Source organism: Heteronotia binoei, chromosome 6 (assembly GCF_032191835.1).
Source record: "Heteronotia binoei isolate CCM8104 ecotype False Entrance Well chromosome 6, APGP_CSIRO_Hbin_v1, whole genome shotgun sequence".
Taxonomy (NCBI): Eukaryota; Metazoa; Chordata; class Lepidosauria; order Squamata; family Gekkonidae; genus Heteronotia; species Heteronotia binoei.
The window spans coordinates 43,240,505-43,256,756 of record NC_083228.1 but is presented as its reverse complement, the minus strand read 5'-3'; the positions used below and the strand labels follow the sequence as shown (position 1 = coordinate 43,256,756).

At 40.6% G+C, this 16,252-nt stretch overlaps 1 protein-coding gene across 2 annotated transcripts in view; it reads left to right on the top strand.

The window, feature by feature from the left end:
* The window catches only part of INPP5A (inositol polyphosphate-5-phosphatase A), a 352,919-nt gene that overhangs the window by 284,992 nt on the left and 51,675 nt on the right, over window positions 1–16,252 (top strand). For both annotated transcript variants that reach the window (XM_060241377.1, XM_060241378.1), the window contains exons 10-11: window positions 5,651–5,746; window positions 7,653–7,727. In XM_060241377.1, the coding sequence (XP_060097360.1) occupies window positions 5,651–5,746; window positions 7,653–7,727 (171 nt within the window). The remainder of the gene's footprint in view (window positions 1–5,650; window positions 5,747–7,652; window positions 7,728–16,252) is intronic.

The window sequence follows — 16,252 nt, the reverse complement described above, 5'->3', positions numbered from 1 at the left end:
GGGACTGGCAGAGGATTCAGCATGAGGTTTTGTAATGGGAAGTTGCAGTCAATCCTCCCTCTTGTGTTGAGAGGAAGAGGGCCTCCACTTGCAGTAAGAAAGGTTTGAATCCAACCCATATGAAATGAATTAAAAACATTAATAAAATATGTGCATTTTTAATGTATACCCTACCTCTGCTTTAGACAAAACATCTTTTAAAATAGCAGTCATATAATAAAACAACCAAATGCATTTTAAGGCCTAATGTCAAAAACATCAGCCCTCCCCAATGTAAAATTTAGCTCAATTTGAATAAACCCAGTTGGTCCTATGCATAACTAGAACAGTCAAATCAATTCAGTTCAGTTCATTTATTCAGCCAATGACCAGTACAAGTCAACAACAAAAGTTATACAGAAAAATCATTTAAGAAATAAAAATGGTCCGTCCTATTGACATCAGTTCGAAATCTCAAACATTTTAAATCCGTACATAAAATTTCAAGACGAATTCTACAAGCTGCTGAGAAAAATTTAGTGCAGCTAATAGTAACCTGTTGGTTAGCACCCATTAAAGGCTTCTTTAAAATATGAACATCAGAACATCCTGGATAAACTGAGAGGGAATTATATTTGACTGAATTCTTGATAAAAAGCAACAGTAAAATAGTACATGCTCAACTGATTCCACCTCTTCGGTGCCACATGGGCAGATTCTCTCCTTCATTGGAGTATTTTATATCTCCCTTCTAAAACTGCAGAGGGGAGGACTCGTCATCTCATCAAAGTGAAAGATTTCTGTTGACTGGGTACCTCCAGGATGGAGAGATATGGTACCAGCACAACATATTTAAGCTTCTCTGGAATCAAGAAATTTGGGACATTGTTAATAACTCTTTGACACTCTGTGTTGAGGAACATTTGATCGTTGTTTTTGCACACTCATAACACCTTTGCAGAACAAATTCGAAAGAGACATCCATATTCTGCAGTTTAGAATCGATGACCTCTCAAGAGATTGGAAATGTAGGACTAAAGCTATCAAACCATCAAATCCCAACAACAAACACATTCAAAATGTTGTTTCTGTGATATTAGGCTCATTTCCAAAGCCTCACTGGAATAAAAAAGCCTTGCAAAATTTCTGTACTTTACTAGTGAAAGTGTCTTATGCATCTCATCTGGCAGACCATTTCAAAGAGGCCAGGCATGACTTCCTGAAAGGAATCATTGGACTAATCTAAGTTAGTAGACATATCTATGCATAAATAAAACCATTTAGAGAAACAAAATATGATATATTGGTCTGCTTACTTAGCAAGAATTATTATATTTATATCTCACTCTTCCTTGTACCTCTTGGAGCAGCTTTCGTGAAGTTCCCAGTGGTGTCCCATCTGAGATTATCTACAACCACTTAGCTTAAACACTATTTACAGTATCCTGTTTTCACAGGCCATTTGTAAGTCACAATTTCCCCCCAGAAAATAGCCCTTCTCAGGCATTATATGTAACTTCCAGTAATAACAAGAAGACACAACATATAATTGTCCTGATAAGTGCAGTGGCCATTATGACTGAAAGGGACAGAGCGTGTATTTTCAACCTCAATATATGCATATCAGAACTCACTCTCTCTCTGGTACTAGTCTTAGGAGGAACACATATAATGCATTCTCCCCATGCGCATGGTCAAACATAACACCTGGAAAGGGCTAATGTCATATTTGTTTACTGTGGTGTGGGTTTTATACCGTCATCACCTGCGACTCCTTGAGCGCTTTCATCAGCGCTGCCTTCGCACCATCCTCAACATCCACTGGAGTGACTTTGTGACCAACACTGAAGTCCTCAAGCGGGCAGAGGTTACCAGCATCGAGGCACTGCTGTTGAAGACGCAGCTGCGCTGGGCAGGGCATATTTCTAGGATGGAAAACCACCGCCTTCCCAAGATTGCCCTGTATGGCGAACTCTCCACCGGCCATCGAAATAGAGGGGCACCAAAGAAGAGGTACAAGGACTCCTTGAAGAAATCCCTTAGCACCTGTCACATCAACCATCACCAGTGGTCTGACCTAGCCTCAGATCGCAAAGCATGGAGGCACACCATCCACCAGGCTGTCTCTTCCTTTGAGAACACACGCATAGCTGGTCTTGAGGACAAAAGGAGATTGAGGAAGAATCGCACTGCTACAGGACCAACCCTAAATCAGACTTTTCCCTGCAGCCGCTGTGGCCGGACCTGCCTGTCCCACATTGGTCTTGTCAGCCACCAGCGAGCCTGCAGCAAACGTGGACTATTGCACCCTTCTTAAATCTTCGTTCGCGAAGCCAAGCCGAGAGAGAGAGAGAGAGAGAGGTGTGGTGGAACACTTACTTTGATGAAGCAATCTTATTGGAAATATAGTTGTCTGCTATTCATACTCTGTTTAAATTAGACTTTTCCTAGAACTGTTTCTAGCTAGTATAAATTGGCTCATCCTTTGGGATGAAAAGAAAAATTACACTGGGAATGGGGGAACAAGGTGCAAGGGAAAGTAGTTTATTTGACCTTTTAGATCCCAGCACATTTCGCAAAAAGCTTCTTCAGGGGATCTCAGTCAGAAACTTCTCTGGGAGTATTTGTCCAGAGTAGGCGTTAGAAAAATTTCTGATTGAGATCCCCTGACAACGCTCATCATGAAACACATTTGGATCTAAAAGGTCACACCCTACTCTCCTTTGCACCTTATTCCTCATTTTTTCCCCTTCATCATATACTGATTCGTACACCTCTCATATAAAATATGACTGATTACCTTGTACTTAGAAAACTTACATCTGAATTGCTGTTACTTCAACTTCACCTCTTAAAAACTGCTTCCAAGTAGCAATATGTGGCAGCCTTGATCAGACAACATTGTCATTCTCTGGGAACACTGGGAGACTGAGATGTGACTCTGGCTCGTGAATCTGCTCCTGTTAATTGCCATACAACATAACACCGACATCAAAAAGCACTGCCATTATTTGAACATGGCCTATCCCATGGTGGTGGTAGCTGGAGATCTCCCAGAATTATAACTGATCTCTTGACCATAGAGATAATTTCCCTTGAAGAACATGACTGCTTTGGGAGGTAGAGACTCTATGACATTATACCTGGCTGAAGTCCCTCCTCTCCCCAAATCCTGCCCTCCGCAGGCTCCACTCCCTAGTCCCCAGATATTTCCCAATACGGAGCTGGCAATACTGGCTATCCCTATCCTTAGTTTCCACTTCTTTGGACAGTTTCGGTGGTTATGGAGGATTTGTCTTTAATTTCATTATTATGTGAACTGCCCTCAAAATATTTAAATCCAGGGTACAGCTTTAAACTTTTCATTACCAGACTATTCAAATGCACATCTCTTCACAGAAAGAAAAAGTAATACATGTTTTTTAAAATTGTAGATGTATTCATCATTTCAGTTCTCCCTTTCAAGGCTATAGTTCTTCATTCTGTTTTTTTCCCATGCAATGTAAGGATCAAGCACTAACTTCTTTGCAAGCCCAGAAATGGCAGTTTCCTGTAGGAAAAGGCAATTGTCTTCAATTAAACGAGAAAACCCTGGTATTTTATTCTGATTTTCCCTTTGTCTCATTTTTTTCAAAAGGTACCTTTCGAGAGAATGTGAAAAACTGTGAAAAGAGCCAGTGTGTTTTTGTAGCATTTTTAATTTTTCTTCCCTTTTAGACAGCAACAAAAAATCCCTTCATAAGCAGCCTTGCCTAAAAAGGCACATGTTTCTGAAAGTTTTCTGCTTGGGTGACTACGACTTTGTACAAACTGAAAGGAAATGGGGTGGGGAGAAGGAATGCTCCTGATTGTATAAGAAATGAACCTTTGCCTAATCACTTTGTGTTTGTGAAGTAAGGTAACTTTCTGTCTCTGTGAAATTTGAAGGCAGTAGGGTATTTGGACCCTTTCTCTTTATTGGTCCTCAAGAGTCTATCAGATTTGTTATTATTAGAGACTGGGCCTGAAGTTGTGAGATATAAAGCTACTCCAGGCAAAGTGGGGGGTGGGGAATGTTCCCAAGCAGATGCCTTTAAGAGACAGAAATCATGAATTTCTTGAATTGCTACCACTCTGGGGGTGGCTACAATGACTTTTCGACAGTGACAGTAACTCGGCCTTGTCTTTTCGAGCCCTTCTTTCGCCCATTCACTCTGGAAAGCTGCTTAAATGCACTTAAGCGCATTAGCATTTGGATGCTCGGGGACCATATTGACCCTCATTTGGAAGGTTTAAATGAGTGAAAGATGGAGCGATTTGTTAGGGCTTTAGAAAACCAGCTTTAGAGAGCGGCGGGTTTTCCGCTTTGGTTTGTTCGGGTGCTTGTTCTAATCTGGTGTGCTGTTTAAAGGCGACCAGACTGATTTGTGACACATGAGTCCAAAGGGCTATTTTTTGGGACTTGACCTGATTAGCTAATTTGTGCTTTGAATTTCAATGGTTGGTATCAGAAGAGAGTGCACTTTGGGAATGGCTTGCTTGTGGATTACCTCACTGGTAACTGCATACAGACACAGATGGCAAAATGTTAATTACTTGTCAAAAGAGACAAAATGGGGTCCGAGGCAAATTGTGAGGATGCGTGGAAAAAGTGATTAGCTCTGGGGTTAAGTCAAAAAAACCAAAAAGCTATGTTCATCTTGAGGGCTCGGTGTACCACCCTGTGTTTCTCTACTCTGCCTGGTGATAGCTAGAGAGAGAGAGACATTAAAATAGATTCAACCTTGTTCATTTGAGAGATTACCATTTTAAAAAACTGTGTTTCATTTTTTTCCATTGGCTATTAATACTTAATACCACTATCATATTCCAGATGTTAAAGATTCAAGTCTGAAAAGCATTTATATTGACTAAATTTTTATGGTTGTTTTGGAAGGGGGTAGATAAAATAATGTGTTTATTTTAATATTTACAACCAAAATAAAGAGAGTATGTTCTACTGTATCAGCAAGTGGAAATTATAGAGGAAGTATCTCAATTTCTGTCTTCCAAAGCATATCTAGTAAGGATAACTCCCCAGATATTCTCTGTATCTTAAGAGCCTAGAGGGGAAAACATGATGCATTTGGGTATCAGGCCAAATATTGTTCACACTTGTCACAAGGAGGTCAGATTAAGAAATCTTCAAGTAACTCCAGTGTGAAAATCCAAAACACAAAGCAAGGTGAAATCTGAGAACATCTTCGGAGGTTAGGCAGTAGTTTGGAGAAGGAGATGCATGGGACTTCTCTCTGCAGTTCCAGTTCAACACCTGAATCAGGAAGGAATTCATGTGTTTCCTTCCAGGGAGATGCACAAGATGTACCTATTTTGAAGCTATGAATGCTTCTTCATGGAGGAAGCACAACATTCCCACCAGTGCTTGTTCCTGAAGTCCTACCATCCTATTACAGCTTCCAGGATCAAAGCAAAACAATGAGGGGAAATCACTTGTATAACTGGAAAACATCCCCATCCCACCCCAAATTAAACCTCTTAAGTTAATATTAAAGAAATGGGGAGGGGGGCTAAATTGAAGTTGCAGTAACAAGTGATTTTATACTACCCATAAGTATGTTCTGACTGCAATCTGATTTGTCCAAGGCTAAAGGAATAATTCCCTCTGTGTGTATGCTTCTTTTTTTTATATCAGACACTTTGTGCGAAGGCTACAATGCAGACTGTCCGGGCCGCTGATACTAACGAAGTAGTCAAGCTAATATTCCGTGAATCTGATAATGACCGAAAGGTATGTAACCAGCTGCAACCTGTGTCATGAACTTTACCGTAAATGGAGATGTTTCAGCCTTTTAGATTCCAAGGAACAAAAACCAGTTCATTTCAGTGGAATAATGCTAAAGGTTAGTTGAATAATGCTAAGGGGTCCTTCCCCTCTCCAGATAACTAGATTCTCAATCTGGAATACTGATAATTTGATGAATTCACAGCAGTCACACCTTTGGAAGTCTTTGCAGTTCACTCTGAGCATGTGAAGTTGCCCCAGGCATGCAGAAGTCATATTAGATCTGGAAGCCTGCTGAGTCCCAGGAATTGATGAACCTGGACACTACAGCATAAAACCTCACAGGGCAATTATCCACTAGAGATAATTGCACATGAGATAAAAGCACATGCAGCTTGTGCTTTTCAGATTTATCTGCTGTGTGCAAATAACAGAAGAGGGGGCTCCAGATTAACCTCATGATAAAGGAGGTCTGCCTATAATGGATAGAGGAACGTGAGGTATATATCCTTCACCAACATGGATCTTCAGACGTTGATCCTTCCCACCCTGCCTACTCTTTGAAAGGTGAAGCCAAGGGAGTGGCCACTGACAAATTTATTCAAAATATTTACGGTATATGCAGTCTTATTTCTTTGGACTCCAGGTGGCTAAGCATAGAAGTCTCTTAACAGATAAAATTAGTGCACAGATTAAAACATGCACACACACACTAAAGTGTGCACACATACATAGCATGGTTAAATCTTGAGGGCTTCACCCCCAGGATTTGGTCTCTGGTAGAAGTACCACCTTCCACACATCAAGATATCCAAAGAATGGGTTTCTTTAGTAATTGTGGAGTTATTTTGTGACTATTATTTGTGCAGTTTAGTTGCAATAAGAACTGTGTGAACTGCAAGAAATTACATATCCATTATCACTTTCCATTAAATTAATATCATCTCTCAGTAATTAACTCTGGCTGCAAGTTGCATCTAACATTATTTTTGAACTAAATATATAGTAAGAATGCAAAGACCAGGAGAAAAGAGTACATGGAAAGTACATGATTGCAAAGTAGTTTGAGGGTGGGAGGAGGAGGCTGAAAAGAAAGATCTGGTAGCTCAGCACAGGATTTTGGGCTAGAAGTCAACATGGGTAAAAACATAGTCCTCAGACATCTTTCATATGTGCTCAGAATAGGAGCAGAGAAATTAGTGCTCACACACTTTAGTCAAAGAGTACCCAAGTGGTGCCATTCTGTCCATCTGGGTCCCCCCTGGAATGGATGTTACTCCTAAGGCCTATATGCACTCTCTGAGTTGGTAAGATTGTTAGATTGTTCTACCTGTGGTTAGATTGTTCTACTTTAGGCTGCAGGTGGGTGCTTCTCCATGTAGAAAATGAGATGTTAGGAAGAAGAGCTGTAGCCTCGCCTAGGAATAGGCCTGAGGGCTTCCTACTGAAAATAGATGCTGTGGAAATGAAGTCAGTGTTCACCTTCCCCACAAATTGTATAGAAATGTTTGTATTCTTCCTGTTTACTTGCCATTGCAATGTCATCTCTTATTACTTGTTGCAAACCATCTACCGTCTGACTAAACATCTGTAGGTAAGTTTAATGGGGGGGTAGGGACAGATTTACCTGACATTCCTGCTCATATACTTTTGCCTACACATAAGTAAACTCACATTTAGAGGAAGAGTAATGTAAGACAGAGCCCTTAGCATACAAAAATGGCATTGACATAGCTCATAAAATCAAAAGGATCCCTATTTTTTAAAAAACCAAAGAAATCTAGAAATGCAAGTTGCAAGGATTAACTTGTAATGACAGTGTGAAATTTGTGTAGAATCGAGAGAATGTTTGTTTCCTTTTGTTTGTTTGTTTGTTTGCTTGCTGTTTTTAAAGTCTGCTTCATTTTTCCAGGTTATGTTACAGCTAGAAAAGAAGCTCTTTGACTATTTTAATCAAGATGTTTTTAGAGATAATAATGGCACTGCGGTAAGTTTTTTGCATGTAACGTTTCATTTTATAGATGTAATTTCAGGGACTTCAAAATCTGGGGTGTTGCAACAGTGTGATTGGAAAGAGCTGGCCTGCTAACTGTTCTCATCATGGCAAACCTATGCCTTTATTTTACTTGTTTATAAATGTCAAGTTTCTAAAATGCCTTCCAGCCATGAACATGCAAGCCTGTTATTGTTGTTAAACAAGTGAAAACCTCACATTTAAAAAATGCTCAAAGCAGCAAAGATCAACCAAGAACAAAACCACTTCCTCCTGAAGTCTGTCTCTTCTCTGTCTCTTCAAGTTAATTCAGGATTTATGACTTGTGGCCAATTCACATAGTACAAATCCATGTGTCTCCTGTATGGACTTTCAGATCAACAGACATGTTTTGGGAGTTTTCTACTGGGGATTTAATTCCAAGCCATGTGTTGGCCCTGTTCAGAAGGAGTCCACTGAGTGTGAAGATAAGGGGTATAAGCAGGCCCATAGCTACAGTGGGGCCTGGGGAGGGGTGTCAGGCCACTCCATTCAACCCCCCCGTTCCATCTGTATGGCCCCTCCAATCTGCCCCGTTTGCTCATCGCCACTTGCCACCTCTCTGAACAAGTCCAGCATTTCTACTGTAGGGACTTCAGATTGGCATTGGGGGTGGGGGGAGAAGCCTACTTGCAGCTGAATCCCCCTGGAAGGTTTACTGAGTTAGATGGGAGGGGGGGCTGTTTCTTTACTTGAGAAGCAGAGAAAGTGTTTAGGGTCAGACTGGGTGCTCCTCTGGCTCCTCCAAACAAAAATTGCTGCTGTGGGCCCCACCAAACATGAAATCCTGGCTACAGCCCTGGGTTTAAGTCTTCCTCCTGTACCATTTTCTCAATATGAAATGGTACCAGGGAGCCTCATTTGCCCATTGGGAGAACTTCTTAAACTGATGGCTACATAAAACTTCCATAAACTGATGGCTATATTTCCCCACCAGGGCACGTTGTAGCTCCCCAGATTTCTTTCAGCTCAGGAAATTAGCATAGGGGAAAGACTTAGGCTTCTTTTTCACGCATACCATGATGCTGATCTGAATTGGACCCATGTGCACATGGGAATAAAGTTTCCAGCATGGAATTACAGGTGGATATGTCTGATCCGGAGTCCTCAAGGTGGCTACATGTCTGCCATACAAACTTTATAAATATGTCAATCTTCCCTCAGTGTATGATGGGCATTCAGGGTTGATGCTTACCTTTATACCCCATTATAAACTACATAAATACAAAACTGACCTACCTCTTGTAGTATTTGGCCACATGTACAATTCCATTCTTGGTTTTTAAAATGTCTGATCCTGTTCAGGGTACAACTGAGTATTTTAAAGGGCCAGGTACCAAACTTTATACATACTTATCCTTCAGACTTGAGAAAAAGTTCATGAGGTAAATTGAGAAATGACTTTGAGACCTTGGATTTCTGCTACACATTAGTTTCTTTTTCTCTTGAAGAATGATTTTTCTGTACAACGTGAGGAAGTTGATGAAATGTCCATCCAAATGATTAGGCACTCCCAACTAATCTGACAGCTTCAAAACATACTGTCATTTCTGCTCAGAGTGCCTTTTTGAGTTGCACTCTCATATTTCCCCTACATTATGCTATATCAGCCTTCTGAGATTTGACATTCAAAACATGAGTACATCTATTTTATATGTATTTTTAAAACTTAATGCAACACACTTCATTTTATAGATGTAATTTTGGGGTCTTCAGTATAATATAGGTGATGTGGGAAACACTGATACATTTTCTACCTGAAATAAAATATTGTCAATTCCTAACAGTTGCATTTTTTTAAGCTTTAGCATCTTAGTTTGAAAACAATATGTGGTTCACATCTTTTCTACCTGTTCTTATGGGATCAACAGTATTTTCCTTGCACTAAAAGGCTGGTTACATTCTGCCCAAGATTAGCTGAGATTTAAACCCCATTTGGATTTAAGTTCACAATTATCTTTTTTTTTTACTATTTTGCATCTGTTGATTTGAAGGGAAAAAGATCATAATGCAACAAGTGGGTAAAAATGTCTATATATCTAATTCCCTCTGTGCAAATACTTCTTTCTGCACGTCGGGGGCATACGGAGGGATGAGAGATTCTCCTGAACACTTTGGGGACTCCCCAGGTTTGCAGAAAAATCTGAAACCTCTAAAAAATACATTGGGAGTTTAAATTCCCCCCTCCAGAGTGAAAAGTGTTGTCTTTGTATGCGCAGACAATGCAACTTACCTAACCGTTGGCAAGGCTGGGAACAATGAGGCCATGGCTCCCCATGCTGGCCTTCCTTCCCTTGATGTGACCTGATGGGGGATAAGGCCTCCCTCTTCTCCCTCAGTGGAGCCAGCACCAGTGAGGGAAGGAGGTGCTTCAGCCGAGCCACATAGTTCCCTAAGCTACAGCAGTGGCACCCCTCTCACCTTGCCCAGCAGCTTGAGGCTAAGTGGCTCTCCCCACCACAGGCTTGGATGGGGCCCTCACTACTGCCACTGAAGGGCCTGCTCTTCCAGTCACTTGGTGAGTTGAGAAGCCTCCCAAGCCGTGCCCCCTCACTTCACCCAGATCCTGAGCCAAAGAAGCAGTGCTTTTCCACACCTCCCCACCACTGCCTCTCCACCTGCCACTCCTCTGGCTCTTCCCACCATGTGAGATTTGGCCCTCATGGCTGCTGCTGCTCAGCCTAGGCCTGGGCTTGCTTCTCCAGGTACTCAGTGGGAAGCAGTTGCTGGGGGGCCACATAGGCCAGACTGGGCTGGGCCGAGGGAAGGGAAGAGAAACTGAAGACTGCTGGGAAGTGGGAGGAGAGGATTGAGGAAATGCCCCCTCACTGCAAATTTCTTGTGGGTCTCCCACCTTGTTGCATTCTAATTTACATAAGCATGGGATCACTGAATCTCACAAATTCTTGCCATGGAAGTTCAGTATTCATATGAAACTGTTTAAAGGGCAGAATAAAAAGAATACAGGGGTGGTGGTAGAATCACTATGGCTAAATGTTTGACAAACAAATTTACCGCAGCAATTGTTAGATCAGCTCTTCATTGCATGAAACTTCAGGTGGAATACATGTTTTCTGCAAAATTTTGACAGATCCTGAAGTTATTTTTCACACTTTTCCCGATTTAATTGAATTATACAAGGTGGATGTTTTTTTTCTTTTTTGTTTGTTTGTTTTGCATTATGGCATAAAGCCTTACAGTGCAATTGTAAGTCAATGGGCTTAGAAGGCTATAACTCTGTTTAGGATTGCATTGTTAGTTTAGTAGAATCATAGCCTCATTCCACAATGAAAAATAATTATTATCAGAAATAACAGGCAAACCTATTCTCAATGGTATCTTGGAAAAACACAAAAAGCATTTCCATGCTTACCGATTGGTCTTGTAATGCTCTTGGCCCCCACCTTCATCTAATATAAATTAGCAGTGCTCCATTGTAAGCCACAAGCCTCAATAGTATTGATGTTTAGAGCAGTAAATCTGACTAATAAAGAGATGTACTGCACAAACTAATTCCTTAGAAAATCAGGTATTGGTAGAAGCATGTATTTATTGCCATTTTTTATCAATATGAAGACAGGGACACCTGTTATCACTTAGGAATGAAATTCTCCTTGTCTGTTTTAGTGACTTCATAAAGTGTGAAAATGATCATGCTGTAGAATGTTTGTGTTTCTTCTTCATCTCCAGTTGTTCAACAATAAGGGAACAACGCTTTGTTTTTCCACAGCATTGAGGATACATCATGGTTAAAGATTATTTTGCATGCACATATGATGAACTCAATTGCATTTTGATGCAGCTACACAAGATAGGGTTTCCACAGAAAGGTTTTGCTTTATTCCATCACGAAACTGGGAGTGGATCCTAAATGCACCTTTTCTCCAATCAAATTAAGGTGCACATCCCAAACCTTTATGGCCTAACTTTGGATATCCAAATAGCCATCTATTTTGTCCCTTACTGGCAGGTGGAGAAATGATTTTTCTGTATCCTGCCTATTTGTCTCCATAAAGGGAAGTCATCTCTTTCAAGTCTGCATTCCGAGAAGGTTTATTGTTTCTTTTTTTTTTTTTAAAAAAAGAATGTTTTCCCTGAGAGCAGGGTCTCCCTGAGTGTTAATCAAGGGATCCCACATCTCTTTATCATAATGCTATGACTGTCCAGAGCTCTCCAGAGAGCCATACAATTTGCAGTGAAAAAGATGCACATACCTTCTTCAAAAGTGACAGTACATGTGAAGGAAAGGGTGAAAAAAGTACATGGGGGAGGTTTGTTGCATAATAGGCTTTTTGTTGGCATAATAGGCTGGTTTTTGGCTTGAATCTAAGACCAACCATCAGTGGAAGGCCCTGGTGGATGCAGACTTACCTTTCCTCCCAGTTATCCTTTTCAACTTACATGAAATTGGTTCCTGAAGTCATGCCATGCAGGTCAGGGGATTGCAGTGAAGCAGGGAAAGGGGATAGAAATCACTCCTTTTACATCAGTGAAGCTACTCTTGCAGAAAAGGGGTGCAGCAGATATTTTGCCCCTTCTCCTCTGTGCCCTGATCTGCATGTCTTTTTTCTACCCTGGTTCTGTTACTCTAGGCGGTCCCAGCAGTCAAAGAGGGCTGCTGAGGGGAATGAAAATCCATGTTTGTTCAGCTGATAGTTTGTTGGATCCAGATCATTATCACGGGGCTCAACATATTCCATTCCTCACCACTTATAAACCATAGTTATAGAGCCATTCATGGATAAAGGACAAAATCTCAATACAGGGCAACTTGGAGTCTCCTCCATCCAATATGGAAGGACTCCTATTCCTTCAGCAAGATGTTCATCTTATCCTTTCAAGGTCATATAGTACTTTGGCACACAGAGATCTTTTTATGTAGCACAATAATCATAGAATGAAAGACAAGCACAGAATTGAAGCACCATTCTGGCAACTGAGGTTTTACTATATAAGGTCCTGCTATTAATGTCTTCAAACAGTAGAACCATACTGCTTATCTGGACTGGAGTTGACATATTAGGACACAATCCTTCCCATTATATTTGAGAACATACGTAAGCACACAGTCCTAGTGCAGGGTGAATACATAGGAACTTGTGAATCTAGAGTTTATAATCTCTGCTAAACATATGAGAAAATAAAAAGGAAATACTGTTGGCTATCCACATGTTTACAGATATTCCCTCTGCACAGAGAGGGTGGGGATTCATAAACATTACGTAAATGCTGTACTTTAGCTCAGTTTTTAACACAGCACTGTCTCATTAGAAGTACAAGTATCCATACATAAACAAGAAAAATATCACCCTTTTCTGATGTAGCATTTGGTATATTTCTAGGGTTTTTTTAAGCTTCTTGAAAGATTATAATTGTATTTGTGCAGCATTTCAGTACATTTTTTTAAGGCAGAAGGTAATCATTCGTGTTTATGGCAACTCTTGGCATGCCAGCAGCATTTCAAGCATCAGTTGGGTTAATTCCCCATGCATGCTTCTTCACGTGTTTGCTTGCAAAGACACATACAGACAGGCCACTTTAGAACATTATATTTCAAAATCTGTTGCCATTTCATTCACGGACTGGGAAGCAGGAAATCTTCCAGATCAAGAAGGGAAGAAAAAGATAAACGATATAATGAGCCATTGGAGATAATCTAATCTTCATGGTCTAGTTAAACACGCAGCACCATGATCACTAAAAACAAACTACCTATCTAAAAGGATAAATGTCCCTGGGCCAAATTCAACCCAAAAAATCCATCGCATCCTTCATCACCCACCAGCCTTGTACCAGCCTGACAGAAATTTAATTCAAGCTGGCTCCTGAAAATAATTATTGTATTTTAAGAGTAGTAATCATTGGTCGGGACATGATTGAATGTGTCCATGCCTATTGACTTTTTCTATGATTTATAGCTTTGTTTAGTCGATATTCCCATCGAAATTGTATAATTAATTATAAGTGGTGCTGTCAGGTCTGCAGGATGGAGTGCCCTGATGAGTATTTGGGAAGATTAAATTTTCCTTAGCTATACCGATGCAAGGCTTGGGAATTTTCACAGCAATATGGCTGTTGGATAGAGATGTTTTCTTATGTGTTTAGCAACTGCTTTAGCTCAAGATCCATTGATTTTTTTTTTCGGAGCCTCCTTTTTTATCAGTTTGGTGTTTCTTCAGCAACCATGGAATTTGTGCAGATGTGACAACACCTGACAAATATTTATTATCAACAGGCTACTTTATCATTGTCCACACACTGTTATCTTCTCTTTTTTATATCACAATCTAGAAGAAAAATGCCCAAGAAATATGTAGGAATGGTTTGCACACTTGTGAAAAATTGAAAACATATGCAAAAGATTAGTTTAATAGAAATACTGTACAATTTCTGTTCAGGGTTGCATTTTCTTAACAACTGCTCTCCCTATTTATTTATTTATTAAAAATTGCAGAGTAATGCCTATTGTACTCAGTTTAAAAGCAGAGTAATGCCTATTGTACTCAGTTTAAAGACCAATGGTATTCAGTGTTTTTCCCCCCAAAGCTTCATTCCAATACAACCAAGAACTCTAGTCTAAAACACATTTATATTGAAGTTGTTAACAAGTATATGCATTTAGGACTGTTAGAAAGGTGTGTTAGTAGAGTTGTAGTTAATCTAGATTCCCTAGGAAGACCAGAGATAAATATTACACTTGGGGTTTAATAAGAGCCAGTTTGGTGTAGTGGCTAAGTGTGTGGACTCTTATCTGGGAGAACCGGGATTGATTCCCCACTTCTCCACATACACCCGCTGATATGGCCTTGAGTCAGCCACAAGTTCTCTCAAGGCTGTTCTGCTCAAGAGCAGTTCTGGGAGAGCTCTCTCAGCCCCACCTACCTCACAGGGTGTCTGTTTTGGGGAGGGGAAGGGAAAGGAGATTTGTCAGCCTCTCTGAGATTCCTTTGATCTTCTCTTCTTCTCTTCTTTTTCTCTTCTTCTCTAATATTGTTAACTATTAACATATATTGGAACTACACAATATCACTGTTTACATCTTTTTTTGCACAAAAGGTTAACCACAGCAAACTTGCCCTGATATTTATGCTTTCTGAATTTCTAATTTGTAAAAAAATTAGGGGGTAATTTTGTATGTGCATGTGTGCATGTGTGCGCTCATGTGCATGTATGAGTGTGTGCAGGGCTTTTTTTTGTAGGAAAGCACAGGAAAACAGTTCCAGCTGACTTGGTGTCAGGGGGTGTGGCTTAATATGCAAATGAGTTCCTGCTGGCCTTTTTCCAAAAAAGCCCTGTGTGAAACAATGGTGATGTCAGGGGTGTGGGCTAATATGCAAATGAGTTCCTGTTGGGCTTTTTCTACAAAAAAAGCCCTGACATGTCTGCACCTGGAATTTATAGCATCACCTGGGGCCCTGGAGGATATTCAGGGAGGTAGCTGAATAAATACCAGCTCTGGCATTCCAAGGAGGTCTCCCATACAAGTACTTTCCAGAGTCGACCCTACTTAGCTTCTGAGATCTGACGTGATCGGTCTTGCCTGAGCTATCCAGTATTTTAAAAGCACTCTTTTAAAATACTATTGAGAAGCAAAAGCTTAAAGCTGCTCCTCCTTAATCTTAAATCCAGCTTTGTATATTGAATGCAGAATGTTGTGTTCTGAGAGTTCCTAATAAGAAGCATTTATAGGCTGAACCCTGAGAGAAGCCAAGTGAAACTGATTTTAATTCACGCCCTCCCCCCCCCTCCCAAAAAAAATAGGAGCCAGGATTGAAGGTTTGCAGCCCCTAAAAGATGTTATGCAATATAAACTAGTTCCCCCTCATCCTGATAGAGATTGTCCAAAGAGGATGATTCTTGTATACATATAAGTTCAAGCACTCAATAATTCTTGATTACTCATTGCTGGGAGTCAGAATAATCGAAACTTTTTTCCAGAATCATTCTATCTGAGGATATGTGGGGAGACTGAGAAGTTTTGTCTCCATTTCTATCCATGGTGGCAGTTTCACACCTGCAAGATGTCTCCTGCTGTGCCATCACTGAATAATGAACATGCAGTCTGTTACCATGGAAGGATCCAGGCTAGGAGTGTGCACAAAAAAAATCTGTATTTTTCAGGTTAAGTTACATTGAACCAAAAAAATGGGTATTTTATAATATTCCCAAATCCCAACATCAGTACGGCACTGGAATTCAGGATTTTTTCAGAAAACCTGATTTTTTTGGCTCTATTATATCCTATGGGTAGCTTTGGGTCCCATAGGGTAATGGAGAATCAATCTGGGAGTTGCGGGGGGGGGGCTGTTTTTGAAAAAGATTGGACCAGGGGCCACCGAAGACTGTGCCCCATCCTCCATTGTTTTCAGTGGATGGAGTAAGGTTTCTTTAAATGCCTTTTCCAAGCTGTACAACCCTCTGAGTTCACTAGCCAAGGCGCACCATCACCACTGCAGCATCAGGGCTTGGAAGAGCAGGGA